Here is a 25,958-nt window from a genome sequence, read left to right as displayed (position 1 = left end):
GATAGATAGATAGATAGATAGATAGATAGATAGATAGATAGATAGATGGATGAATGAATAGCAGGATTTTTAAAAATCCAAAACTATGATTAGGCATGGTAGTGCATGCCTATAATTCTAACAATCTAGAAAAGCAGGGTGTCAGGAGTTCAAGTACAGCTTGGACTATGTGAGGAAAAAAAAATTTAAGACATCCAGAACTGTTTGGCTGGACAAGTCCATCTGAGAGATAGCAAAGCAGTAGGATAAAGAGGAAGAGTCCCAGGACCTATGGATGTGTCATCACTCTGTATTACTATAGCCTCCTAGACCCTTCCCCTGAATTGGTGTTGCCAATATGTATTAGTTCTTACTGTAGGTAGGCTTAGAACTTACGTAGGCAGTGGACATCCAAGTTGAACCAGAAAGAAATAGTGTTAATGATCTGGAAGAAGCCATACATGCCCAAACTAGAGGGGACATCAGAAGACATCAGAGGGGCTACAGATCTAGAGAGATGGTAGGAGAGCAGATGACACTGCTCTGTGGCCACCCTTCTGGGCTCCTTCCCCACATATATGTGCACACTCACACAGAAGTAACACAGCACAAGCATGTGAAAAGTAGAATTGTGGCTGCCTTGGGAAAAGGCAGCCTTTTCCCAAGCTCTGATGGGCACTAGGGAGGGCTGGGAGAAGCATGGGACATGGCAGCTCCTCATATCTAAAGTATGCCGCCCCCAGGAGAGCAGATACTCTCCTTTAGGGCATTATGCATGTGTGGATAAAAAACACACTCACAGCACCGGAGCCAGGAGATCAGGGTACACTGGCTCTCCAGCCTCACCTGGCTGGTTAATCAGTAGACAGTTGATTTAGGCATTGGCTGCCCTAGGGACAGTGACAAGGGGAACACACCCATCCAGAAATGTTGAGCAAGACAGGTTGTAGCCAGGCCACGAAAGTAGCCTGGTACATTTCCCTAGAGAGGGAGACACTACCCTTGTATAGGCCCTCATGACAGGCCCTCATGAGCACAAGTTAGGGATAAGAAACTGGCAAGGGTAAGGCATGGAGCTGCTCTGCTGAGCAGGGGCATCCATCTTTTAGTCGCCTAAGTAGCAGCTACCCAGGGCATCCTTCCTCAGGTTGGTAGTTTTATCAGCTCTCCCTTAGAGGAGAAAGACTCCTGCCAAGGCCACAGCTGGATGCGGCCACCTCTAGGTCCTCTGAATGCTCATTTGCTGGTTTCTCTGGCCGTTGCCTCAAGTGTGCTCTCTGTTGTGAGCCAGAGTCCTGAAGAGTTGGAATTACTTCTGTAGGAGTGTTTGTATCAAAAATTCTAGAAAACAACACAACAAAACAAAAACAGATTTTTTTACATTGGTTTTTACTTCTAGGGATCAAGCCCAGTGTCTCACACATGTGCTAGGCAAGCACCCTGCTACCTAGCAACACTGTAGCCCTCGAGTTCAAGTCTGTATACAGATTTTATTGAGTCTTCAGCTCTTCACAGGCTTCTGCTGCAGACTTTTGTACAGCCTTGCCTATGGATCTCAGGTCTCAAGCCCTGGGGCCCCTCCTTTCAGACCTTTCAGCATAAGACTGGCCAAGACTGTGGACAATAGCCAAGTGAACCAAGGAGGGTGAAGGATAGGGTTCCTGTGAGGTGCACAGCACAGAGTTGACCAGAATTGCCCTAAGAGTCCTTGGTCTTGATAGGTTTTTGGTTAACAGAAGACCCTCAGCTTGGCCTCTAGCCAATTTGTCCTACTTCCCAGGGACAAATTTGATCTTTAGGCATTGTTTCCATTGGAGCTGCCCCAAATTACAGATGGAGTCTTCCTGATTTGGCTCATCTACTGAGATGTGCTCCCCTATCCACTCTTCATCCCAATAGATGGCCATGCTTTAGATTCAGGTAGGCCAAGGCCTGACACTGGCCACCGCAGCTGTTTCCTGTGATGAACTAGCACCTGGACTTCCTCCCTAGTATTTTTGATTTGTATTAGTAATTTTTCTTCTTGCAGTGACAACATCAACTTAAGTGAAGAAGGATTTTAGCTTGTAGCTTTTGTGGGCACATAGTCCATCTTAAAGGGAGAAAGTTTGCCAGCGGGAGTCAGGTATACCTCAGAGTCAGAACTAATTGCCTGCCTCTGCCTCCTCAGTGCTAGGATTATAGTCATATGCCACAACACCTAGCTCATGCCAACATTCAAATCAATCTCTTAACCATGAAGTTTATATAATCCCAACACACAGTGGCATGAAGTAAACATACCCCATTTCAGAAGAGAGCAAATAGGGCAAAGTAAAATAGGGTGAAGGAATACCAAAGCCCAAATTCTGAAGCTCAGTGTCCTACACATTTGCATTATTGTGACATTATCTAGACTCCAACAGCCTTGAATAATCCCATTCTCCACTTCTGCCATCTACAGCATACATAGTCATGGGGTGTTTATTGCATCTCGGAATTTACCTTCACAGCACTGTGGTTTCTCAAGGGCTTACAGGAAATCTGATAGGTATTATTCAAAAATAAGCCTATGTGGACATTTTCATTCAAACCGTCACAGAAGGTATACAGTTTGTTATTCAAGGAAAGCATGAGGTAGCTGGTCACATTTCTGCAGTCAAAGAGGCTCATGCTTTGTCCTTGTTTTCCTTTTTCAGTTACTAATTTATGTGAGTATGTGCACACTGGCCTGTGGGGGTCAGAGGACGATTTATGGGAGTTGGTTCTCTCCTTCCACCATGTGGGGTCAGGTCATCAGATTTTGGTTTGGTTTAGTTTTTTAAGACATTGTTTCACTGTGTGGCTCTGATTGTCCTGAAATTCACTCTGTAGACCAGAGTGGCCTTGAACTCACAGAGAGCTGCCTGCCTCAGCCTGCTGAGTGCTGGGACTAAAGGTACCAGTACTGCCTGGCCAGGTCATCAAATTTAATAGCAAGTGTGTTTACCTGCTGAGCCATCTCACCAGCCCTTTTCCCCTTTTTATTTAACCTGGGATCCCCGTCTCTGGGATGATGTCCACATTCAGAGTTGGTCTTCTGGGCTAGGCATGGAGGCATATGCTATTGATGCCAGCACTTGGAAGAGGAAGGAGAGTCTGAAAGTTTGAGGCCAGCCAGAACTACAGACTGGGTCTTCCTCTTCAGTTAAACCTCTCTGGAAACATCCTCAAAGACACTGCTAGAGGTGTCTTTTACATGATTCCAAATCCAGTCAAGTTGACAATGAGCACCAACCATCACAAGCGTTCCTAGTCTGTGCACTCAGTGGCCTAGGACTGAGTCAGAGAATGCCTCAAGAGTGTCCCCTAGGAGCACTTCCTGAGGATCTACTTCCCTCAAGAGACCTGGGAAGTGACCTGTCACTCGCGATCTGGTCCACCAGGACCTTCTGGGGTGCCCATCTTGTTTGTGCCAGGAAGTAGATGTACAGGCAGAGACAGTAGTGCTCTCATATGAGAGAGGTTCCAGGGCCATCCTCTCTGCTGGCACACACTGTGTTCTAACCTTAACCACGATCCCTCTCCAAGTAAAGGAGTTGAGGAGAGAGGTCTGGTGATCCCCAGGCTCTGAGCCCTGCCTCGTGCACCTGCGCAGTTGCTGCTCCAGGGCTCTCAGAGCCCCTTGTGCCTACTTGGGCTTTTCCCACTGTGGACAGGGCCATAGGCAGCTCAGTAGCCTCTTCTCATGAGACTAAGCACCTCTTTACCTACCCAATCTACACAGGCAGGTGGAATCACAATTAACTCTGGGCCCCTAGGCAAGTCATAGTTTGAAGATTTTTTTTTTTTTTTTCTGAAGAAGAGTGTTCTTTTTTTCCTAAACCAAAGGGTTAGAACTTCATTATAAAAAGCAATTGATTTTCCTATGGGCAGAGCTGCTGTGGTCAGTTCAAAAGATAGGTATAGTGGAGGTGTGTTTGTAGCTCAGCTCTGTCATGGAGCTCTTTCTTTCCATCTACCTCAGAAGAGTAGGGAGCCATCCTGGGAACAGGAAGACAGCTCCACACAAGCACAGAGGCTGCACTCTACATACGCTATGCAGTTGTGCCAAAGCCCAGGAGAAGTATGTTGGGTTCTTAGCACAATGCAAGCTGCAAGTCTCATAACTTCAGCCTCCATCCAGGTTCACCCTGTGTCTGCTCTGTATTCTCACTGTGCTCAGGTAGCCTTTCCAAGATCCACACAGCCTTCCAGTACTCATTGCCACCCTGCTGCAGCCTAGTGGTGTGGAGTGTGCCAAGCCCTTAGGGAACAGGCCTGAACGCCCAGGTTCAGGCTTTGATTCTGCCTTGAACTACGTGTGGCTCAAGGGGTCTGCCAGGGCTCCTATGGATGAGGAGGCCTACAAAGCTGAGGATGCACACTGGGCAAAGGCTTAGATTACTCTTGACTGATGCCCCCCCCCCCCAACATGTTGTAGACATAGCATAGCTGACCCTGAGTTGGCCACACTTATTGCTGGTCCTGTACAGGCAGGCGTCTCCCTCAGTCCCAGTTACCCTCAGTGCAAGAGTGGTACCCTGTTGCCCATGGGACATGATGACCATAGGCCTCAAAGGAGCCACACTGATCAGTTCCTTCTCTTACAGCCACACACATTCTCCTGGGTCTATGGCCACAGTTGGGGAGTGGTCCTGTGCGCGCTGCACCTTCCTGAACCCTGCGGGCCAACGGCAGTGCTCCATCTGTGAGGCCCCCCGCCACAAGCCAGATCTTGACCAGATCCTTCGGCTCAGTGTAGAGGAGCAGAAATGGCCCTGTGCACGCTGTACATTCCGGAACTTTTTAGGCAAAGAGGCTTGCGAAGTGTGTGGCTTTACCCCAGAGCCTGTTCCTGGAGCCCCTCTGCTGCCCATTATCAATGGGGTCCTACCCAAGCCACCCACCATACTGGTGGAGCCAAAGGGCAACTGCAAGGAAGAAGCAGGCCCAGTGCGGACAGCAGGGCTAGTGGCCATGGAGCCAGCCAGAGGGCACCCTGAAGAAGAAGAAAAGGAGCTGGAGGACGAAGGAAAAGGGGCAGAGCCTGGCAGTGGCTGGGCCTGCCAGCGCTGCACACTGTATAACACACCAGTGGCCAGCTCTTGTTCTGCCTGTGGGGGACCCCGGAAACTGTCATTGCCTCGCATCCCCCCAGAGGCCCTGGTGGTTCCCGAGGTTGTGGCCCCTACTGGCTTTCATGTCTCTGCTCCATCCCAGCCTGTCCTCCCTGGGGAAGCTGCTGAGGCTGACTCGACCAGTCAGGGTCTCGCTTCCACTGACCAGGAGCCCCCCAAAGTACCGCCCTTCAGCCCCTTCTCACCCACCCTACAGAACAACCCTGTGCCCAGAAGCCGCCGGGAGGTTCCCCCTCAGCTTCAGCCGCCCGTGCCTGAGGCTGCTTCGTCCTCAACCTCCACAAGCTCCAAAGGGCCCCCACAGGGCCCTGGGAGAGCTGCATCTGGGGCCTCCCGCCTAGCTGAGCTGCTATCAGGCAAGGAGTTGCTGTCAGGCAAGCGACTGAGTGTATTAGAGGAGGAGGCCCCAGAGAGCAGCCCTGCCCGCTGCGAGTCATGCAGTGATGTCATTGACCTGGCTGGAGATACGGTGCGCTACACACCTGCCAGCCCCTCCAGCCCTGACTTCACCACCTGGTCATGTGCCAGGTGCACACTTAGGAACCCCACAACAGCCCCCAGGTGTTCAGCATGTGGTGGCTCCAAGCTACATGGTTTCCAGGAGCACAGTGAACCCCCTACCCACTGCCCCGACTGTGGTGCCGACAAGCCTGGCCCGTGTGTTGGCTCCTGTGGACGAGCTCCCTCAGCACAAAAGGCTGCCCGGCTCTTGCCTGATCGCCTTGGGTGGGCCTGCCCTGCCTGCACCCTGATCAACACACCTCGGGCCAAGCACTGCGCAGCCTGCCATACACCACAGCTTCTGGTGACCCAGGGCCGGGGGGCTACACCCCTGAGGCGCCGGGAGAGTATGCATGTAGAGAAGCGGAGGCAGACAGATGAGGGCGAAGCCAAGGCACTCTGGGAGAACATAGTGGCTTTCTGCAGAGAGGTAAGTAGCCTCCTTTCTGAGGCTGAGAACCAGCTTGGCCCAAGGTAGCTAATATTTACCTCTACTATTCATGTCACACCCCTCAGCTCACATACCTAGGAGGATCCCAACCTTCCATGTCTTAAGTCCACAGAGAGATGAGGATACAGTGAGGCTATTCAGGGAAGCATGGCAGCCCTGTTAAAGCTCAAGGCTGGGACACCTGTTATTCCATTTGAGCTGCAGACCCTGAGCCTCGGGTAGCTTCACCAAGTCAACTGGAAAAACAGCTGGAGCTGTGCCATCTCCCAGGCTAACATGCTCACTGGCCTGCTTGTCACCGGCCTGCAGTGTCATTGTCAGGGAGCCCATGTGTACCCCTGCCCACTCAGGATCATTTTGATGGCAAGCCCATCAAACCATTCAGAGTTGCCTAGTATCATGTGCAAGGGCCCCACCCCAACCTCCTAAAGCTCCCTTGGGAGAATGGGTTTTCCCCCAAAAGGTAGAGTGGGCTCATTCTGGGCCTGAGGCTGCCCTGCCCAGCCTGAGTATCCGGCCATGGTCTCTGCAGAATAGTGTGAACTTTGTGGATGACAGCTTCCCCCCCGGGCCTGCATCTGTTGGCTTCCCAGTGGGCGACAGTGTCCAGCAGCGAGTGAAACAGTGGCTGCGGCCCCACGAAATCAACTGCTCTGTCTTCAGGGACCACGCCACTCCGTGGTCAGTCTTCCACACCCTGAGGCCCTCTGACATCCTACAGGGTCTACTGGGGAACTGCTGGTGAGGCTCCAGGTGCCTTTCAGGGCCAGACAGGCTCAGGGGAGGATGGAGGCTACTGGTCCAGTTCTGGGCATGTTGTGAAGTTGCCTGGCTCTATCTAGGTTCCTGAGTGCATTGGCGGTACTGGCTGAACGTCCCGACCTCGTGGAGAGGGTGATGGTCACACGTAGCCTGTGTGCAGAGGGTGCCTACCAGGTGCGGCTGTGCAAGGATGGCACATGGACAACAGTGCTGGTTGATGACATGCTGCCCTGCGATGAGGCTGGCTTTCTGCTCTTCTCACAGGTGGGACAGCAAGGTGGGAGGCAGGGTCGGGGAAACCAGGCAGCCAATAACTTTGATCCCTCCCCCAGGCACAGCGGAAGCAGTTGTGGGTGGCCCTTATTGAGAAGGCACTGGCCAAGCTGCATGGCTCCTACTTTGCCCTCCAGGCAGGGCGTGCCATTGAAGGTCTGGCCACACTTACCGGTGCCCCCTGTGAGAGCCTGGCATTGCAGGTCAGCTCCACTAACCCCCGAGAGGAGCCTGTTGACACTGACCTCATCTGGGCCAAAATGCTGAGTTCTAAGGAGGCTGGGTAAGAGGGGCAGGGACTGCCATGGTCTGTGGCATTGGGAACAGAGGGGAAGTGGTGGGAGAAGTGGGCACCTTTATACCTGTGTCTAACAGGGATCTCTAGTGCAGCTGGCTGTCGCTGGGAAACATAGCTAGTACTCTATTCTAGGTAGCCATGCTGGGAAGAGCCTAGATCTCATTACCTTCCACTTAGGAAAAGACAGGCAAGAGTCCACAGAGGGCCCCTGAGGAGTGGGAGGAGGGGTTCTGAGGCATGTCATACCCTGGTCAGTTTTGTGAACCTTGATCCTCCTCTCCCAAGGCCTAGTAGAGTCTAGACTCAAAGACTTACAGAAGCCCTAGGCCTGAGAGAGGATGCCAAAATCCCTATCTCCAGCTGAACCTGGGCAGTACCCCTGCCCACCATTTCAGGCCTAAGCCTTCAGAAACCAACTTGCTCCAGCCCAGGTCCTCCAGGTCATCCAGAGTGGGCCAGTACTTCCTGAAAGCATGTGTCATGTGGGTCCCCATGACTATATCCCCCCCACACTCAAAGAGGGCACCCCCTCTGTTCTCCACCCATTCCATCAGCCAGGCTTACTCTGCCCACACAGATTCCTCATGGGTGCCTCCTGCGGGGGAGGTAACATGAAGGTAGATGATGCTGCTTACGAGAGCATGGGTTTGCGCCCTCGCCATGCTTACTCCATCTTGGATGTTCGTGATGTTCAGGGCTCCAGGTAGGGAACCAACTGGTGGAGGGTGGACAAGTGTGTGGACACAAGACACACAGCTTTGGTTCTCAGTCCTATGATCCACAGGCTCCTTCGACTCCGGAACCCATGGGGTCGTTTCTCCTGGAATGGCAGCTGGTCGGATGAATGGCCACACTGGCCAGGGCACCTGCGAGCTGAGCTCATGCCGCATGGCAGCAGTGAGGGCGTCTTCTGGATGGAGTATAGTGACTTTATCAGGTACCCTGCATGCCGTCACCCATCCCATGGCTAGAGCCTCAGGGAGCTGGTCTAGATAAGCAGCTTGCTTGTTCATGTCCCAGCTCCTGCAGGCCTCTGAATAGCAGCCCTGGCCAAGGAGTTTAGTTCTGTGAACATACAGGACTTGTGTGAATCATTCTGTATGCCCATGGTGTCCAGGAAACATGTCAGTTTGGTGTTACTGTGATAAAGACTTGAGAGGAACAATTTAAAAGCAGGAATGAACAGGTATGCTAGTACACATCTGTAATCCCAGTGCTCCAGCAGCTGAGGCAGGAGGATCCCAAGTTCCTGAAGCACATAATGAGTTCCCAGTCAGCCTATTTCCATCTCAAAGAAGGAAAAACATTATTTTAGTCATGGATTCAAAGATTTCAGCACATGGTCAGCTGACTCCCTTTCTTTAGATGTGGTAAAGCAGAAGGGTGTGGTAGAACAGAGTTGCTCACCCCATTGTCTCCAAGAAGCTGAGACAGACAGGAAGAGGCCAGATACATCCTTCAAAGACCAGGCCTCCAGCCAGCCACCACCTCTTGATAGCCTGTTCACTCAGCTATGAACTCACTGATGGCTTCACCCACTGATGGGGTTAATTCCCTTCTGGTTGCAATAGCACCACCAGCTGGGGACCAGACACTTCCCATGCAAACACAACAGGGCAGCAGCCTAGAGAAGTGCTTCCTGCTTCGAGATCCTTTTCTGGAAAGATGCCAGGGGCTCCTAGGTCAGAGGGAGAGTGGTAGGGACAACTGAAAGAGAGCATGGGAGCAGGGAGCCTGCTGAGAGTTCAGGAAGCTGAGCAGCAAAGGCCCGTGGTGTGAACACTGCACACCAGAGCTCCGGCATTGGGTTGCACTCGGTTCAGTTGCCCTTTTCCTCACTGTCTAGGTATTTTGACTCTGTGGACATCTGCAAGGTACACTCAGATTGGCAAGAGGCTCGGGTTCAGGGGTGTTTCCCAAGCACTGCCAGTGGGCCAGTGGGTGTGACAGCGCTCACAGTGCTGGAGCGTGCCTCACTGGAGTTTGCCCTCTTCCAGGAAGGCAGCAGGTAGGCAAAAGGTTGGCCACTCACCAAGCTAGGAGCTCATGGCTGTGGCCGCATGAGCACCCAGCCTATTGTCTCTGGCCCTCAGGCGCTCGGATTCAGTAGACAGCCACCTCCTCGATCTGTGCATCCTCGTGTTCCGGGCCACTTTTGGCACTGGTGGCCGCCTGAGCCTGGGCCGCCTCTTGGCGCACAGCAAACGTGCTGTTAAGAAGTTTGTGAACTGTGATGTCATGCTGGAGCCTGGCGAGTATGCTGTGGTGTGCTGTGCCTTCAACCACTGGAACCCTGCTCCACCAGGGCCCCCTGCCCAGGGTAAGGGCCCCAGCCAGATGAGGCCCACACCCGCCTTTCCAACCTCCGAACCCCAAAGCCCACCCACGGGAAAGCTGCTGGCTCCCTTATCCACACCCCCCGCAGCCTCCAGCCCCTCAGCAGGGGTCCCCCGAGGTGCCCCCGAGCCACCCGGCCACGTACTCGCAGTGTACAGCTCCAGGCTGGTCATGGTGGAGCCGGTGGAGGCGCAGCCAACCACACTGGCCGATGCCATCATCCTGCTCACTGAGAGCCGGGGCGAGCGGCATGAGGTGGGTGGGGGCCTGATGGGGGAGGGCAGCGGGTGGGCAACCACCAGCCCTGGCCCACCCTCCTTGTGCCTGTGCCCAGGGCCGAGAGGGCATGACCTGCTACTACCTGACTCATGGCTGGGCGGGGCTCATCGTGGTAGTGGAGAACCGGCACCCCAAGTCCTACCTGCATGTGCAATGTGATTGCACCGACAGCTTCAATGTGGTGTCCACACGTGGCAGCCTACGAACCCAGGACAGTGTGCCACCCCTGCACAGGTGGGTACCTGTTTTCTCCCCTACCCAAGGCCCTGCTTTCCCGCTGGTCCTCATCAGCCCTCTCCTGCAGGCAGGTCCTGGTGATCTTGTCCCAGCTGGAAGGCAATGCTGGATTCTCAATCACCCACCGCCTGGCACACCGCAAGGCAGCCCAGGCCTTCCTCAGCGACTGGACAGCCTCTAGGGGTACCCACAGCCCCCCACTCACGCCTGATGTGGCCGGCCTACATGGACCCCGGCCGCTGTGACTGCAGTTCCCTAGGGCAGGGGCTGTGTGCAGATCCACCCACCTGCCCCCCTACATGCACTTTATGAGGGAGACCCCCAATGGAGGATGCTTGAACCAGAATCTCAGGACCCTGCCCAGGGAGTCGCCAGCCACAGGGTGCAGCCTCCCCTGGGCCTCCCTCCCCTCCTATCCCATCCCAGTACCCTCAGTCCCCCACCAGGCCTCCCAGCTGCCATGCAGAATACCTCGAGCCAGGTGGGCTTCATTCCAGTACTTCTGTCCTGAGCCCTGGGGACAGCTTCAGGTGGCCAAGGCCCAGTTGGGGCTGCCCTTCCCTGTGAATATGGGGTCACTTACTATAGAGAGGCAGCCCAGATACATGTTCACAGAACCAAATCTGGGGGTTTAGAGGCCCTGACCTGCCTTGAGAGCCTGGGCAACCCTTTGTGGGGGCTCAGATCTGCTGCTTCTCCCCTTGCTTTGTTCCCAAGCCTGGTTCCCTGCCCTAATGATCAGGGTCCTGACAGCCCTGGCACATGAGCAGCGCATTGCAGGAAGCAGATGCCTGGTGGCCATCAGCCAGGGCTTGGGGACAGCTGCCCCTCCTGCAACACTATGCAATTCCTGGAGCACCTTCCAGGATCGAAGCCATGATGGGGTGGCAGGTCGGGAGCCAGGCCCAGCCCTACTGTCTGGAGAAACGCTTTGTCCTTAGCGTCCCGGGCCACAGCCAGCCCTGTCCCATGGCCTCAGTCTGTCCACGAAGAGGGGCACCCCCTACCCCAGTCCCATCACAGGCGTATGTATGGTGTGACTGGCTTCTCCCTAGATGAGGGAGTGAAGCTGCCCACCTGCCCAACATTTCCCCAGCTGCTTGTCAAGATCAGAGCCCTTATCTGCCACATGGACGCCTGAGTCATTTCCTGGACACCCCCCCCCCCGCCCCAACACACACACCTGGCTGCCACTGTCCTGCAGCCCCCTAGATAGTGGGCAGCTTGCATGCCCACTATCCTTGCCTCCATGGGGCTTGCGAGGGTTTTTATACCTAAAGAAACATTCCCCTCCCCCTGGGCCTCCTTTTACTCTGAGCTGTGAATATTTTTAACCCTGTAAATAGGACCAGCTCTTCGAACACAGAGACTATTTTATCAGCTATCAGTCCCTTCCTTGTTCGATGACGCACTCCACAGGCCGTTTCCACTCAGGCTCCAAGGACCAAATAAAAGCGTTTTGTTTTGTAAGGGAGCTTCCAGTCTGTTGTCACCCTCTCGGTACCTACACACACAGAAACAGGCTGTTCCAAAGGCCAGTGTTGGGGTCTCCTGGATAAACTGCAAAGGACACCAGAGATTGTGAGGTGACAGTTCTTGCTTCTGCCTAAGGTCAGATGAGCTATGAGCCAGCCAGACTGAAGAAGTAGTGAGTATCCAGGTGAGACAGAGGCTGGAGCCAGACCCCAGGGTTTTACCCCACAGCCAGGTAGGACCAACATGGTGTGCAGGACAATATGTGTGCAAGTATTTTTTTTTTCCTGCCTGCACTGGCGGGGGGGGGGGGGGGGGGGGGGCTCTCCCCCCCCTCACCCCCCAGGGGGGGCGGGGGGGGGGGGGGGGGGGGGGGGGGGGGGGGGTGTTTTTTTGGGGGGGGGGGGGGGGGGGGGGGGGGGGGGGGGAGGCTGTCTAAACCCATCAGTCACCAAGAAGGAGCAGATGGAGCCAGAGGGTGAGTGGGGCTGTAGCTGCTGCTGTCTTCTTGGCTGGTGTGCTGTGTCCCCTCCCAGCTTGGTGCAGGCTGGGCCCATCTCATATCACAGGTGACGCTGAGCCACTCAGCCCATGTCTGGCCAGCAGCCCAGGCCCCTTCAGGAGCTGAAGGATGCCCCTGGGCAAGCGGGGGCTGGGGGTTCACGGCCGGAGCGCACTGCGTAAGAGGCCTGTCACAGGCCGGCCCATCGAATGTGAAAGCAATTAAAGCCACCAGCAGTGTTCGCTCCAGGCGGGCCTCGGGCAGCAGGGCAGCTGCCACAACACATCTCACCTCGCCGCCCACAGCGCCTTCCCTGCCCCTATGCGGCTGCGCGCCAGGCTGGACCTTCTACAGTGAAGGGGCAAGATGCACCTATGCGTACTTGGGGCAGGAGCCAGCTCAGGGCACTTTTGGCAGCCAAGGACCAGCTCCTCTAGAGGCCCCTTTTCTCTGCCCTACTCACTTGGCACCCACTACACTGGCTTTTGCAGCTCCAATCCCAGAACAACTAAAAAGAAAGGCCAGAGGTGGATCTCTGAATTCAAGGCCAGCCTGGTCTACAGAGGGAGTCCTAGGACAGCTAGGGCTACACAGAGAATATCTGTCTTGAGGAAAAAAGAAAGTCCAGGACTCTGCTGTCAGCCACTGCATGCTCACCAGTTCTGGATGGCTCCAGCAAATATCTTCACCTTCTCCCCATGGAGCCCAGCATACGGGGGAGGGAGCAAAGGGGCATCCAGAGGGGAGTTGTGCACACAAGCAAGACTCTTTGGCTAGTATTGGGAGGGGGCTGGGGCTCCTCAAAAGGCTACTTGATTCTGAGTAGGGTAAGAGGGCTAGGCATTCTGGTCAAAGCAGACTTCACACCATACTTCACACCATAGTGTCAGTGGGCTAGGCTAGACTGGGGTGGACTGTCCTGTGCAGGAGGTCACAAAGCCCAAGAGAGCAACAGGACTAGTCACTAACACAGAGTGGACATGAGAGTTGTAAAGAACTCTGCCCCACTGTCTGTGCCCAGCTCATCCCCACTTTCCATAGCTTTTCCATGTTTCTAAGCCCTACCTTTCCAATAGCCATCAACCTGTTCCTAGCTTTCCTCAAATTCCCAGTCCCCATTGCCCCTGTGTCCCAGTGGCCCCCTCTCCTGGAGTCATACCCCATCCAATTGTCCAGCACCTAGTGGCAGCCCTTTCCTATCCCAGGTAGGTGAATAACCCAACCTATCCAGGAAAGGACCACTCAGAGCCCAGGAGGATTCGCCGGGCTTCTGTGTCTTCATTGCTAGCCGCTGTGGCCTTTCCAGGGCGGGCAGTGGCATGTTCTCACTTGTGAGGCATCCCTGTCAGAAGCACTTAGTGTACAAATTAGCCATGGCCTCCCTGCCTCCCTGCACACAGCTCTGGGCGCTAGGCTGACAGGGCTGCAGCTCCGGGCCCTCTTCCACCTGCCCGGGGCACACAGCAGCCTGGTGTGGACCCCTGGCCACAACCCACAAACAAGCCAGAGGTCCTTCCCTGCTGACCAACCAGGAATCTCCTCCTAAACCCCAACTTTGAGTTAGAAGGGGTACCCACCACAGGATTTATTCGGTGAAATTCTGGGGGCTTCAAGGCTGAGGCCCAGCTCTTGGATTATTCCAAGAGTGGCAAACCTTTGTGTTGAGGGCAATGAAAGGGCCTGGACATAGGGCCAGCTCACAGGCCCCCACTGCCCCACCCGCCATCCTGCCTGCCATTCAGGCAGGGAAAATCATCTGTGACAGGCCCAGGAAGGCTGGCCCCGGGGGCTGCAGAGCAACGCACACAGCTCCACTTCCCAACATATGGCTGCTGTCGGCCCCAGGCACTGCTCAACCAGTGCCAGGCTCAGAGACCGGGTGGGGGCTTGGGCAGCCTAAGTCTGTCCCACCCACCTGGACAGCCCGGCTGCTCCCTCTAAAGGAAGAGGCCCCTGTCCAGCTGGAAGTTCCCGTGAAAGGGGGTTTACAAACGCGTGCCCCCACAGACACACAACTCCTGGCTGAGATCTTCCAGGGAACACTGGAGTCGTACCCCATCCAGTTGTCCAGCACCTAGTGGCAGCCCTTTCCTATCCCAGGTTGGTGAACAATCCAGCCTATCCAGGAAAGGACCACTCAGAGCCCAGGAGGATTCGCCAGGCTTCTGTGTGCCCTATATGGGCCCCACCCATATTCTACCTTCCTGAGCCTAGGTTCTCCCTACATAGTCAGCAGGCACTGCTGTTGCCTCCCCTCCTGTACTGTGTACTCCTACACTGGCTCCCTGGGGCCATCAAGACCTGCAGCTTCCTGCTAGAACAGAGCTTCAGGCATGATCTTCCTATCTCTGCAGTCAAGCCTCAGTCTGCTCAGTTTCCAAGGACACTTTGAATGGGCAAGAGAGGTGAAACCCCAGGATGTCTCTCTCTCTTTGGACCGGGGATTTCATATGGACTCTGGATGCTGCCATGTGTCTGGACTCATAAGGTGTCCTGTGCTCATGAGCCATGGCCAAGCATACTGCTCCTCACTGACTTCCTCTAGAGTTTCAGAGTTGCTGCCACTCCAGGGAGCCCCTCTGCATGGGCTTTAGAGCCTGTTTGGCTCTAGCCTCTGTCCACTGTTGAGGACTAGCCAGCGCAAACCACACCTGTCTTGGTGAGGGCTGCAACACTGAGGGAATGAGACAGTGCAGAGTCCGGGATCTTCATCCAGCTCACGAGCCCCCAGCATACATGGGACCCATGCTAATGGAGGTGACAGGCGGGCAGCCAGGGGCAGGTCAAGCAGAGAAGGTTAACAGCTGAAATAAGTAAGCTTCCAGCTGAGGATAAAGGCAAATCCCACACCAGGAGAGAGCACCAGGTCCCTGTTCTAGTGAAGGGCCCTGTTCAAGCCAGGAGCAGGCTAAGACAGGGTCTCTCTTGACTCTTGAGCGGACAGAGCTGCTGCTTAGAAAGTGTGGACAGGGTCTCAGGCTCAGGGTGACAAGCCCCAACACAAAGCTATGGGATCTGAGCCACCTGCCAGGAGGTGGGACCATCCTCCAGAGCTCATGGTCCCTCACTCCCAAAGAAGTGGCTAGAAGGTCCCAGAAGAGGCATGATCTGACAATCATGAGAGGCTGGATGTGCCTGAGAGCCCCTTGGGCAGAAGGTCGGGGCTGTCAGGCATACTAAACTCTCCAGACCTCCATGAGCAGGCCCAGGGTTCAGGAGTTCCCCCTGTAGGAAGCCCAGAAAGATGCCCAGAGGATAGATACCCTTGGTATCATTTTTTAGATGTGGTCTCTCCCTCTCTCACCCAAATTTCTGAAAACGCCTATTAAAGGTTGGCACTGCTCGGCATATGCCCCCCCCCCACTTCCTTCCTGCTTTTCCCATTCTGGACAACAACATGTCCTATCCATCTCCCTTCTCCGTGCCTACACAGAGCTGGCCTAGGCAGTGATTACTGCTAGGGCTATCATCCTCAGACTCGAGATGCCAATGTGTCTCTAGCTTTCTCCCAGACCACAGGCTACACCTGAGCTACAGCAGGCTTTACTCCCTGGATGCTGAAACCAGGCCTTCCCTGGAGAGGGAACACAGCCTCCAGCCTACCCTGGTTGTCAGACATTGACTAATCCAGAAAGAGGATGGCTAGAGAGAGCAGAGCTGTCCTTGAGAATAAAAGGCCCATGCTTAGTGTCCCCACTCTCCTTGTCTCAGAGTGACCCGAGTCTGCCATCCTCTCTAGTTAGTACCCACAAGGAGCGGGACTCCTGGCCCCAGGACTACTGGCACGGTGGCCATCCAAGCTGTCTCTCGGCCCCAGGCCACCTGCATGGTCAGCTGGTTAGCTGGGCCAGGCAGGCAGAAAGAAGCATGCTATCCAGTCCATAGGAGCACTTTTAGCTCTGGATGTCCCTCGGTTGGGGGTGGGCTGCCTTCGAGGAAGGTAGCATGGAGACAGAAGGAAACTAGATTGGAGAGGCCCTGCTCCTTAACCAGTAACCCTTGGACTCTGGCCAACAGCTGGGTCCTGGCCATTATGTCTGCCACACAAACATAGGAACCAAGTCCAGCTTCATGGGACCGGCAGTACTGAACCCATGGTGTCTTGTACCCTATGGCTGCCCCATGTAGTGACCCAGAGTCACTAGGGAGGTTTCTTCTGCAAGATCCGACCTGCTAAGATCCCAGGACCCAGTAACTGAGCCTGTGACTGCCCTGGATTAGAGTCTCTTGACCTCTGAGCCTCCACAGGGCAGGCCTGGGGCAGCAATCACAGAGAGAGAGAGAGACAGACAGACACACACACATACACACACACACACACACACACACACACAGATAGAGAGAGATTGAGATTATCTGCCTCTGCCCATGCCATGCCCACATGCACCTCTGGAACTCACCAGTTAGGCAAAATTCCCTGGGGCCTGGCTAGGAAGCGTGACCCCAGATGTTAGTTTTGACAACCTGGGAGCGGTTCTGGCCATGAAGACACTAAAGGGAAGGAAGTTCTAGCATTCACAGTGTGCTTGTGCTCGGCATTCCAAACCCCGCTGGGTCCTTTGACACCTCACAATCCTTCCAGGAGAAGCCAGCAGTGGGGATGAATGTTGCCCTTCCGGGAGTGGGCTCAGGCACTGGCTCTGTCCTGAAGCAGGGATGGAACCTCCGAGGAAGTGAAGAGTAGGGCTGGGGGCTGGGAGTGGCATGATGCATCCAGGGTGGGGGTGTCCGTGCATGGTGACCATCAGCGAGTAGGGCTCGGGCGCAGGAGACGCCTCCTGCTTGGAGTAGAGGAAACACACAGGCTCTCTGGCTCTCTTGCCCAGAGGAAGCTGGCAAGGACACCCAGGCTCTACCACCTGAGCTCTGGGTTTTGGCCTCTCCTGGTCCGCTCTGGAGGCATCCTGTCCTAGGGTTCAGCCCCCAGGCCCTGATTTGGGTGGGCAGGCGGCTGTCAGGGGCCAGAGCCCTGACTGATGCGTGCTGACGCCCCCTCTTGCGGCTGCGGGGACCCGGGAGACTTGGCTGCCTCTGCGCACCCCCGCGGCAGCCTGCAGGCGTCGGGGGCGGGGACGGTGCCAGGCGCCCCTCACTCGGCTCCGCACCTGCGCGCCACTCCAAGCTCTTGCGGCACGGTGGCGGGTCCGGCCTCGCTCCCTCCAGGAGCCTTCCCAGCGCGTCCGGTGAGTGTGCAAGGCGGCGAGCTAGGTGGTGGGAGCCGTCTGTGGCTAAGACCGTCCCGCCTCCCGCGCACAGCCTGGTCGGAGGTCGCTGGGTTTGGGAGCTCGCGCCGAGGCGCACGCGCTTCGCTGCCAACTTTGGTGGGCGCCTGTGAGTCGGCGTCGGGGAACGTGGGAGGCGGCGGCGGTGGCACTAGGGAGTCGCTACCGCTTCCAGCTCTGGATCTCAGTTACCCCGGCAGTGTCCGCAAGTGGGAAGTTTGCCCCTCCGCGCGGCTTGACGCACATTTGGCAGACGCCACAGGCTCGGTTCGGTGGACGCGGTAAGGCGAGCGGGAGGGCGGGCGGGCGGCACTTCCCGAGAAGTTGGGGCTCAGGCTCCGGACGAAATGCGTTGGACAGGGCGGTGATCCCAGCACGGTGAGGGCTCATCAGGGCGGCGCCCACAGCGGGGAGGCAAGGCGTTAGGGTTCCAGCTGTCCACCTCAGCTTCAGTGCCCATCCCTATAGGGTACTGAGTCCCAAGAGGGTCAATGGATGGGTGGGCTGGCCCTTTCAGCTATTAGTTCTCCAAACCAGGCGCGCAGCCAAGGTGTCCGAGGGCACATGCCAGGTCCTAAGTTGGGGCTGGGGCTGGGTGGCAGCAGGGTGGGTTCGTCTTTGTGTGTGTGCGGCTCGTGTAGCGATGCGCACGGTGGTGGGCCAGTGCCCAGCATCCTCTGGGTCTTGGAGAGGTCAGCACCTCGGGCTCCTGATCTGGAGGAGCCCCAAACCCCGGGTCCAAGGTCCCGGGGGGACCCCCAGTCCGGGCTGGGAGGTGGGTTGAGCGGCAGCACCGCTCAGCACAGCTGTGTGGCTCCCAGGGCTGGGTGATCGATGGCCCAGCACTGACGCCTCTGTCGCCTGAGCACACATGCTTATCTGTTTTCACGTTTTGCGGGGAGTCGGGGGTTGGGGGGGGTGCAGATGCAGACAGAAGAGACTCTGCCTCTATACATGCCAAGCCCAGGCTGGGTCTGCAACCCCTCAGGGGGCCGCGGGACCCTTTCCTGAGCCAGTACCCACCTCCCAACCTTGGCGTCTTCCTCAGCCTGTGTTTGCCCCATCTCTGGAGCCCAGCCTGTAGCCTATATGGTCCCAAGCCTTTTGGCGTGCAGTGCTTTTTCACTCTTCTGGCTGCCTTCCTAAGGGGTGTCAGCCTGATCTTTGGTGAAAATAAAGGTGACTGTCTATCGAGGCCGAAATGTAATGACTAGCATGCAAGAGAGCTGAGTTCAGCAGCTGCCCTCCACTCCCATCCCTGCTGTTCAAATCACGAGGCACATGTGTGTCAGCATCTACGCTGAGTCTATGACCAAGAGTGAGTCACAGCCATGTCTTCATGTGTTTTCCAGCGTAGTCTGTAATGTGGGGACACGCTTCTGAACAGGCATATCCATGCTATGGGGGGAAGTGGTATGGAAGTGTGTGCCCTTGGTGGCACTCCCTGTGCCTGGTTAGCTCAGCCATGCAGGAGTTGTCCCTCCAGGCATAGAGCAAAGATTCCTTGGGAATCTTGCACGCTTGTATGCACATACCCCAAGCCTGTGTGCACACGCGCCACGCACAAGTGCAGGTGCTGGGACAGTGGACAGCCCAGGTGGTGGCCCAGATGGAGTGAAGAGGAGCTTCTGAGCCAGTGTGCAGGACGTGAGGAGAAGAGGGTCTTTCTTGGCTGAGCTCGGTCACTGCAAGCTCAGTGACTGACCTGCCTGAAGCCACCCAGATGGAGCTGGGTTGAGCAGGTGGCTGTGCCATGGGGCCGTGCTGTGACATCCACTCCCCCCAGCCTGGGTTTGCTTCATGTGTGGCTGACCCCCCTGAGAGACCTCCAGTGCCCACTTGACACTCCACTAGCTGGTTCTGGCCTGCACCCATGCACTCTCATACACATTTGCACACGTTGTGTTAGTGAGATCTCAAAGTTTCTGTTGGTTTTGAATCTTGGTGATTTGCTACCGTTTCTGGCAGGGGCAGGTGGCTCAACCAAGAAAATGTCTCTAGAGGGCCATCAGATTGGTGGCTCTGGTCACACATGGCTGCTTTCATTCTCTTACCAAATGCTCAGTGGGTACCTGCCTGGTGCAAAGAGCAGAAACGAAATGGAGACCAGTTATCCCAGATATTGGCCTTCGGGGCCAGCTTGGCCCCAGCAGTGGGTATTTGTGCTGAATAAAATACAAGACACCCAGTTAAATTTAATTTCTGATAAACTTATGAGTATTTATTTAGCAACAATTTTCAGGTCCTCCTTAGACAATCCTTATATCTTTATTTATGTCTACCTGGATCAGAACGTCTAGGTGCTTCCATTTTCTTTTCCTTTCCCCCTCCTCGCTTTTTTTTTTTTTTTTTTTTTTCACAGAATCTCACTCTGTAGCTCTGAATGGCCTGGAACTCACAGGAATCCCCCTGCCTCAGTTTCCCAAATGATGGGATTAAAGGCGAGTGCCACCACACCCCTCCCAAAAGAATGAAGGGTGTGCAGGACAAAGGTCAGACACCTTGAGGCAAGGCACAAATGGGGGGCTTCACGGGTTCTGATGCAGGGCCCCTAGTGAAAAGGAGCAGAGAGTGAGAAAGCCTGGTGTTAACTGGGTCCTTGTCTCTCCTGTCTGCAGGTGGCCATGGTGCCCAGGCTGGCCTGCTAGCAGGCTGCCATGTCTCGAGAGGCAGGCTCATGCCGAGTGGGCGCTGGGACAAGGGCACGGTCACGGAAGCCCAAGAAGCCACACTACATCCCACGGCCCTGGGGCAAACCCTATAACTACAAGTGCTTCCAGTGTCCTTTCACCTGCCTGGAGAAGTCCCACCTCTACAACCACATGAAGTACAGCCTCTGCAAAGACTCCCTCTCCCTACTGCTAGACTCCCCTGACTGGGCATGCCGCCGTGCGCCCCCATCGCCCAGGCCTCAGGTGCCCACCCCCAACTGTTCCACAGACTTCTCAGACCCTGGCAGCAAGCCTACTGAGCCAGCTCTCATTGTCACTGACAGCCTTTCCCAGCACCGTTGTGTCAGGGGCCCCAAACCTGGATCAGAGGAGTCCCCAGGGTTGCTGCCCCCTCTTTCTAGAGCCATCCAGAAGGGTCCAGGCAGCAGTGGCTTCTTGGCAGAGTCATGGAAGCCGGGACTGAGTAGTGGTATGATGAGTGGGTCTCTAGGGGCCATAGCCTCGGCAGGCTCTGAGAGCACTGTCCCCTGCTACCCACCTCCTGCCCAGGGGGAGTTCCCTGAAGCCCAGAGCCTCCACCTGTCATTGCTGGGTGTCAACTACCCTCTTGGCCCAGGCCTCTTCTCCTATCTGGGGCCCTCACTGGCAGCGGCTGCAGCCCACATGCCCTTCTTGGCCTCGGCAAGCCCCTTGCTGCCCCCGACAGCCTTCCCAGCCCCACAGGCACCTGAGCGTCCAGGCCTGGCTCCCCGCCTGTACTACCCACTGTTGCTTGAGCACAGCTTAGGACAGGCAGCAAGCAGAGCTGCCCCGGCCAAGTCCTCTGTGCTCCTCAAGGGGCCTCCTGGGGCTCTGGCTGCTCCTGGGCTGCTGAAGGTGCCTGTGCCAGGGCTCGGGAGACCCTGGCCCCATGACGCTTCCAGAGACTCGGGGCATGAAGGAGAGCTGGAACGAGTGGCTCAGAGCAACCCGCAGAAGAGGCTGCCCGTAGGCAACATGCCTGAGCTCCCAAAGGTCCCCCTGAACCTGGCAAAATTTGGCTGTCAGAGCAGGTGGGTATCAGAAGCCTTGGGTCCTAGTGTGAAGGTGTCAGGGTGAATTGGGTGGGAGGCTGGGCCATCTTCAGCTTATTCACTAGGAGACTCCAGGCCACAAAGGGACCTGACACCAGAGAGTCTTTTTTTTTTTTTTTTTTTTGACCCACTTTTTCTTCTGGATGTCCAGGTCTAGCCTGGGGCCTCTTCCTTTCCCTGGGATATGGGTGACACTGAGCAGAAGACATAGGCTGGGACTTGGGGGACTTTAGAAGGAAGGATAGCCTTCTGACTGGCTTTTACCTCTCAGCCTGCCGACAGGCTCCTCCCTGATCCTCTGGCCTGAGGACAAGGAGCCAGGTGACCCTAAAGCCGCAGGCCCTGATGTCCACCTTCTACAGCAGCCACAAGGCCGAGTGCTAGCAAGTCCAGTCCCAGTGGGAGAGGACCTGACCGAGGCCTTTGGTGACTATGCCAGGGTGGAGCAGCGCTTGGGGCAGCTGGGACCGGCTGGGGGTCTAGCCCCCAGACCTCTACGAGAGCAGCTTGGCAAGATTCGCCGCGAACTGTTCACCATCCATCAGGCGTTGGCCCGGGCAGCTCGGCCACCGGACACACCCTTGGACCTCTCAGTGAAGCGGGTGCCTACCAAGGGAACTGAGGCACCTGAAGAGTCCTGGGGGCTGCTTGATCCAGGCCCCATGCTGGCAAGGGGGACCTCCAAGCCCTCCAGTGTATTAGGCCCTGTGCTTGAGCCTTTCTCAAACCGTACCACCAAGTGTGAGGCTGACTCCAGTGTCCCACCTCCTGTCCTCCCCCTCCAGGCCCCTGAGGAACATGGAATTCCTGGTAGTGGCTGGGGCAATCATCTTGGAGCTGGCAGCTCTCAGACCTCTAAAGATAACCCGAACTTGCAGATCCTCCCTGGTGCTGAGGTCTGTCCGCAGCCACCTTAGTGTGTGGGCTCCTCTCCCTGACCTGGGCCCCATTGTCTGGGCCTGTCCAGTGTCAGTGTGCATGTGTTCTGGACAGATGCCCACTCCCCAACTCCCCCACCAGCCCATGGTAGTCTCTGGGGTCACACGGACATAGCAAGGTCACGATTTATTTATTGAACAGAGTTGTGGACATTAAAATAGAAACTGCGTTCAAACACCCTACTTGGGTCTCTTTCCTTTTCTGTCCCTGCACAAGCACCTGGGGACCCTCAAGCAAATGTACCTGGCCTGAGCATCCCAGGGAGCAAATGTCCTGGACACCAGACTCGAGTTCACCTTTGAACTCAAAGTCCTTATTGTGGACTTGGTTCTTCCAAAGTGGTAGGCTGGGTACACGCAATTAGGGGACTCAGGGAAGAGCGGCAGAGAGGCAGACATGTCAGGATAACCTGGCCTGTTTCAGCTCACTGGGGATGGCCAAGGACCCTGCATGTCCTTGGGCCTGAATCCATCCAAGCAGCCTAATGCCAGCTTTGCCTGTGGTGGCCAAAGCCTCCTGCCTTCTATGGCTCCAGGCTGCTCACCCCGTGTGGCCTTCCTGGGCCCCCCGCCAGCCCCTGCAGCCATGATAGGCATCGGTGGCCTTCACAGCTCACTGCTTCCCTCCCAGTACAGCCCTGCTTGGCCTTCCATAGGCCAGGGTGGGAGACAGCCAGGGAGGGCTGCTGGGGCCCCCCAGCAATAGCAAATCAGTTTTCTCCCTGGGGACGTGGGCCATGGCCTTCATCCCCACCTAGGAATGCCCTGAAGTACAAGCTGCCCTCAGAGGAGGCACTGTTCTCACTGGGGCTGGACTGGCCAGGCTGGGGCCAGTCCAAACAGGACCTTCAGCTGCTCCATTAACCACCTACCTGGTGATAGCATCAGGAAGCCACCCCGCTGTGAGGCATTACAGGTGGCGTCGGGACCAGAGTTCTGGCTGGTCAGCCCATGGTGCTGTGGGGCTGCAGGCCAAGGCTGAAAAAAGCTAGCTGGACACCATTGACCTGGAGGATTCCTGGGGACCTGCTGGGGGCAGAGCCAGGTATCCAGGGAACTTCAAGGCTTACATCTGAGGCACCTTCCTCTCAGGACCCCCATGTGCCTACTGCACCCTGATTTCTGGTCCTGGGAGGCAGCATCACCAGACTCACAGGAAGACAAAAGAACCAACTTTGAACTTCTTGGTGGAGGTGGCAAGAGGGTGACCAGAGTTTGGTCCTGACACAAATGTCCTGCCTGGAGGGGTGGCCTCTTGTCCTAGAGGACTGTGGGTGCCTCCTGGAGAGGGCAGGCTTACCCTACAGAGCTATGCAGTAGAAAGTGTTGAGGGTAAGGATGAGGCCCATGTGAAGACCCAAGCTAGAGGGTGCAGGACTGGAGGCCAGGCCCAAACAGCCTTCCCCTCCCCCTGCTCAACTTGTCCCCGCGGGAAACTTGTCTGGTGACTCCTCCCTTAGCTGTCCTTCCCCCCAACTCATACACACCCAGCTGTCTCCAACAACAGAGACCTGAGCTAAAGCCCTGAGGCCAGCCAGCCAGTCCCAGGTAAGAGGTATCCTGATCTCTATGGAAGGGGCAAGGGACAAGCAGAGAGCCCTGGGAAGCTGGAGTTTGAAGGTCTCCCTGGCTAAAGCAGAGGAGTTGTGTGTGTAGTGGGGAGAACTAACCAGAGCATAGGCCATTCCTATGAAGGGCTGGTAAGTTTAAGAAATGCTGCTTATCTGCCCCCATCCCCACTCCTGTGTTAGGACACAGCTATGCATGTGATTTGAGCCTCAGAGCAAAACCTTTGACCTTGTTGAGTGGGTAGTGTCTCCCAGACCACTGTTGCAGACACCTTTAACACATGTGTGGTTGTTGGGCTTGGGGACAAGGTGAGCGCTCGGAACTAGGAGGAACTGAGCACAAAAATAGCTCAGCGCTATGCCCACCTTCCACCCTCACCTTAACTCTTCCCTGTACAACGGGAGGGTGCTAGCCCCCATGAGCCCATCTGCACACATGGGTATTCCACCTCTTTTTCAGCTGCTGAGAACCTGAGATTGTGACTGCTTGCCGTCCTTGGCCTCCCATCTGTCCTTGACCTCCTGGGCCACCCCTACTTCCAGCCACCTACCCTCAAGGGCCTGATCTCAGGCTGGACCAACTTAAAGATGCCAGTTGCTCCCGGCAGCCCCGGCTGCTGGGGCAAATCCTGGTGCCATCAGGGGCTGCGGGGAGCCCCCGAGGCCTGCACTGCTCACCAGATGGCCTCCTCTTCTTGACGGCTGGTGCTGCATCCTGTGTCCATGTGCTGGATCTTGAGGGACGTTCCATTTGTCAACTACCCTGCCACGTGCCTGGAACTGGAGCCTTTGTTCCAGAGGATGTGGCTGTGACAGCTTCAGGGCTTGTGGTAGTCAGTGACCTCATCCACGGGGCTGTTTATGCTCTCCAGTACACTTCCCGGGAACCTCGGGGGCGCTGGGTGACTGTAGGCACGTTCTTGTCACCCCGAGGGCTGGCTGTGGATGCTCTTGGCCACTTCCTGGTGACAGACTACTTGCCTGGAACTGTACACAGCTTCCTGTTGGGACCAACCTGGGAACCCCTTGCTCCAGCCTCCATGCTAGGTCTGGAGGGCCCCTGTTGGGTAGGTCCAGGGCCTGATGGGGGCCTTGCTGTGAGTGAAGAGTTTGGAGATGTGCAGCTGTTTGGCAGTGCCTATCAGCCTCTGGGTTCCCTAGGAACCCTGACTGGGCATAGATTTGGCCGTCCAACAGGTGTGTGCTCTGACACAGAAGGTAGCATTATTGTGGCTGATGAGCAGAGACATCAAGTGACTCTGTTTCCCCGGGTTGGGCCACCTATCTGCTTGCAGTTGGAAGGACTAGAGAGGCCCTTGGGTATGGCCTGTGCACCCCAGGGCCAACTGGTGGTGGCAGATGCAGGGGATAACTACATCAAGGTGTACCAGTATCTTGGGGAGATGGCCTAAGGGTAGACTGAGGAAAATAGCCTTCTGCCATGACTGGTCAGGTCTGAATCCCTTGAACTATCGTGGAACACTCCTTGCGGCTGCTCTGCCTTCTTCCTGCTACTTGGTCTTAGCTGTCTTTGTGATTTCCTCCTGGCAAGTGCTCCTGTCTCCCCAGAAGCCATGAATCACCACCTCCTGATGAGGCTCTAATTGGACCATTTCTACTTCCCTGTTTGGTATTCCTATAGCCCTTCATCCCCTACAACCTCCAAGGGCTACCTAGTCCCTGGCTCTGCTAGCTTGGGTCTCAGGAGGCCTGAGCTTTGAGGAGACACATGAAGCTACAGATCCTGGGTGCTGAGGCTGTCTGCCAGCACATAGCCAGGGGCCCCAACCCCTACGTCCTAATCAGAGGCAGGCAGGCAGGGAGGGAGGGTGTGGCTAGGCTGGGCTGGACTGCTTAGGGCAAGGGTGTGGTTCTTTAGTGTGCCCCCTAGCCTCACAAAAATCCCCTTTCTTGAACCTCCAACAGCAACTCTGGGTCCAGCAGAGGTAAGGGATAAGCAAGTTAGAGGGGCTCTGTAGGTGTCCTGGCACATTTCAAGAGTTGGGTCTTAAGGTCCTCTCCTGTACAAGTCCTGTTTTGAAAGATGTCTCTGGTTTCTCCTCAATCCCGGTCCAAACCACCCTTGGGCTTTTGGATGGAGTGCTGGGAGGGCTCTGGGTAGCACAGGTCCTTTCATACCCTTCCATTCAAGGCAGGAAAACGGTGGCTTTTCCTTCCATGTAACAAATGAGAACTGGAGGGGGAGTTTGTGTGTGTGTGTGTGTGTGTGTGTGTGTGTGTGTGTGTGTGTGTGT

At 55.9% G+C, this 25,958-nt stretch overlaps 3 protein-coding genes across 11 annotated transcripts in view; all 3 read left to right on the top strand.

Annotated features, from left to right (window-relative positions):
- Capn15 (calpain 15) overlaps nt 1-11,725 on the top strand; it is a 27,133-nt gene extending 15,408 nt beyond the window's left edge. For 6 of the 9 annotated variants that reach the window (XM_055604626.1, XM_055604620.1, XM_055604628.1 and 3 more), the window contains 10 exons: nt 4,590-6,048; nt 6,602-6,810; nt 6,912-7,095; nt 7,164-7,387; nt 7,980-8,105; nt 8,187-8,339; nt 9,249-9,410; nt 9,496-9,994; nt 10,074-10,252; nt 10,323-11,725. In XM_055604626.1, coding sequence (XP_055460601.1) covers nt 4,612-6,048; nt 6,602-6,810; nt 6,912-7,095; nt 7,164-7,387; nt 7,980-8,105; nt 8,187-8,339; nt 9,249-9,410; nt 9,496-9,994; nt 10,074-10,252; nt 10,323-10,500 — 3,351 coding nt within the window. In that variant the 5' untranslated portion in view covers nt 4,590-4,611 and the 3' untranslated portion in view covers nt 10,501-11,725. Of the gene's footprint in view, nt 1-4,589; nt 6,049-6,601; nt 6,811-6,911; nt 7,096-7,163; nt 7,388-7,979; nt 8,106-8,186; nt 8,340-9,248; nt 9,411-9,495; nt 9,995-10,073; nt 10,253-10,322 lie in introns of those variants that run through there. The other 3 variants (XM_055604624.1, XM_055604625.1, XM_055604630.1) reach the window with 3 other exon arrangements.
- An 8,384-nt stretch (nt 11,726-20,109) lies between these two features.
- Prr35 (proline rich 35) lies at nt 20,110-22,114 on the top strand. The gene is made up of 2 exons (XM_055604413.1): nt 20,110-21,176; nt 21,469-22,114. Exons 1-2 carry the CDS (start codon nt 20,110-20,112, stop codon nt 22,112-22,114), a joined length of 1,713 nt encoding a protein of 570 aa, XP_055460388.1.
- A 2,596-nt stretch (nt 22,115-24,710) lies between these two features.
- On the top strand, nt 24,711-25,115 carry Nhlrc4 (NHL repeat containing 4). Its single transcript, XM_055604463.1, has one exon. The coding sequence runs from the start codon at nt 24,744-24,746 to the stop codon at nt 25,113-25,115; it is 372 nt and encodes a 123-aa protein (XP_055460438.1). The 5' UTR covers nt 24,711-24,743.
- The last annotated feature ends 843 nt before the right edge of the window (nt 25,116-25,958 follow it).

Source organism: Psammomys obesus, unplaced genomic scaffold (assembly GCF_907164565.1).
Source record: "Psammomys obesus unplaced genomic scaffold, mPsaObe1.curated_primary_1811, whole genome shotgun sequence".
NCBI classification, from domain to species: domain Eukaryota; kingdom Metazoa; phylum Chordata; class Mammalia; order Rodentia; family Muridae; genus Psammomys; species Psammomys obesus.
Note: the sequence above shows the minus strand (reverse complement) of the source record. Positions and strands in the feature narration are given on the sequence as shown.

Excerpts from the sequence above, each read along its gene's own strand:
- Prr35 (XM_055604413.1), top strand. The coding sequence starts at position 20,110 with ATGTCTCGAGAGGCAGGCTCATGCCGAGTGGGCGCTGGGACAAGGGCA. Across the intron at positions 21,177-21,468 it reads AAATTTGGCTGTCAGAGCAG|CCTGCCGACAGGCTCCTCCC; the intron begins GTGGGTATCAGA and ends TTTACCTCTCAG.
- Nhlrc4 (XM_055604463.1), top strand. The coding sequence starts at position 24,744 with ATGCTAGGTCTGGAGGGCCCCTGTTGGGTAGGTCCAGGGCCTGATGGG.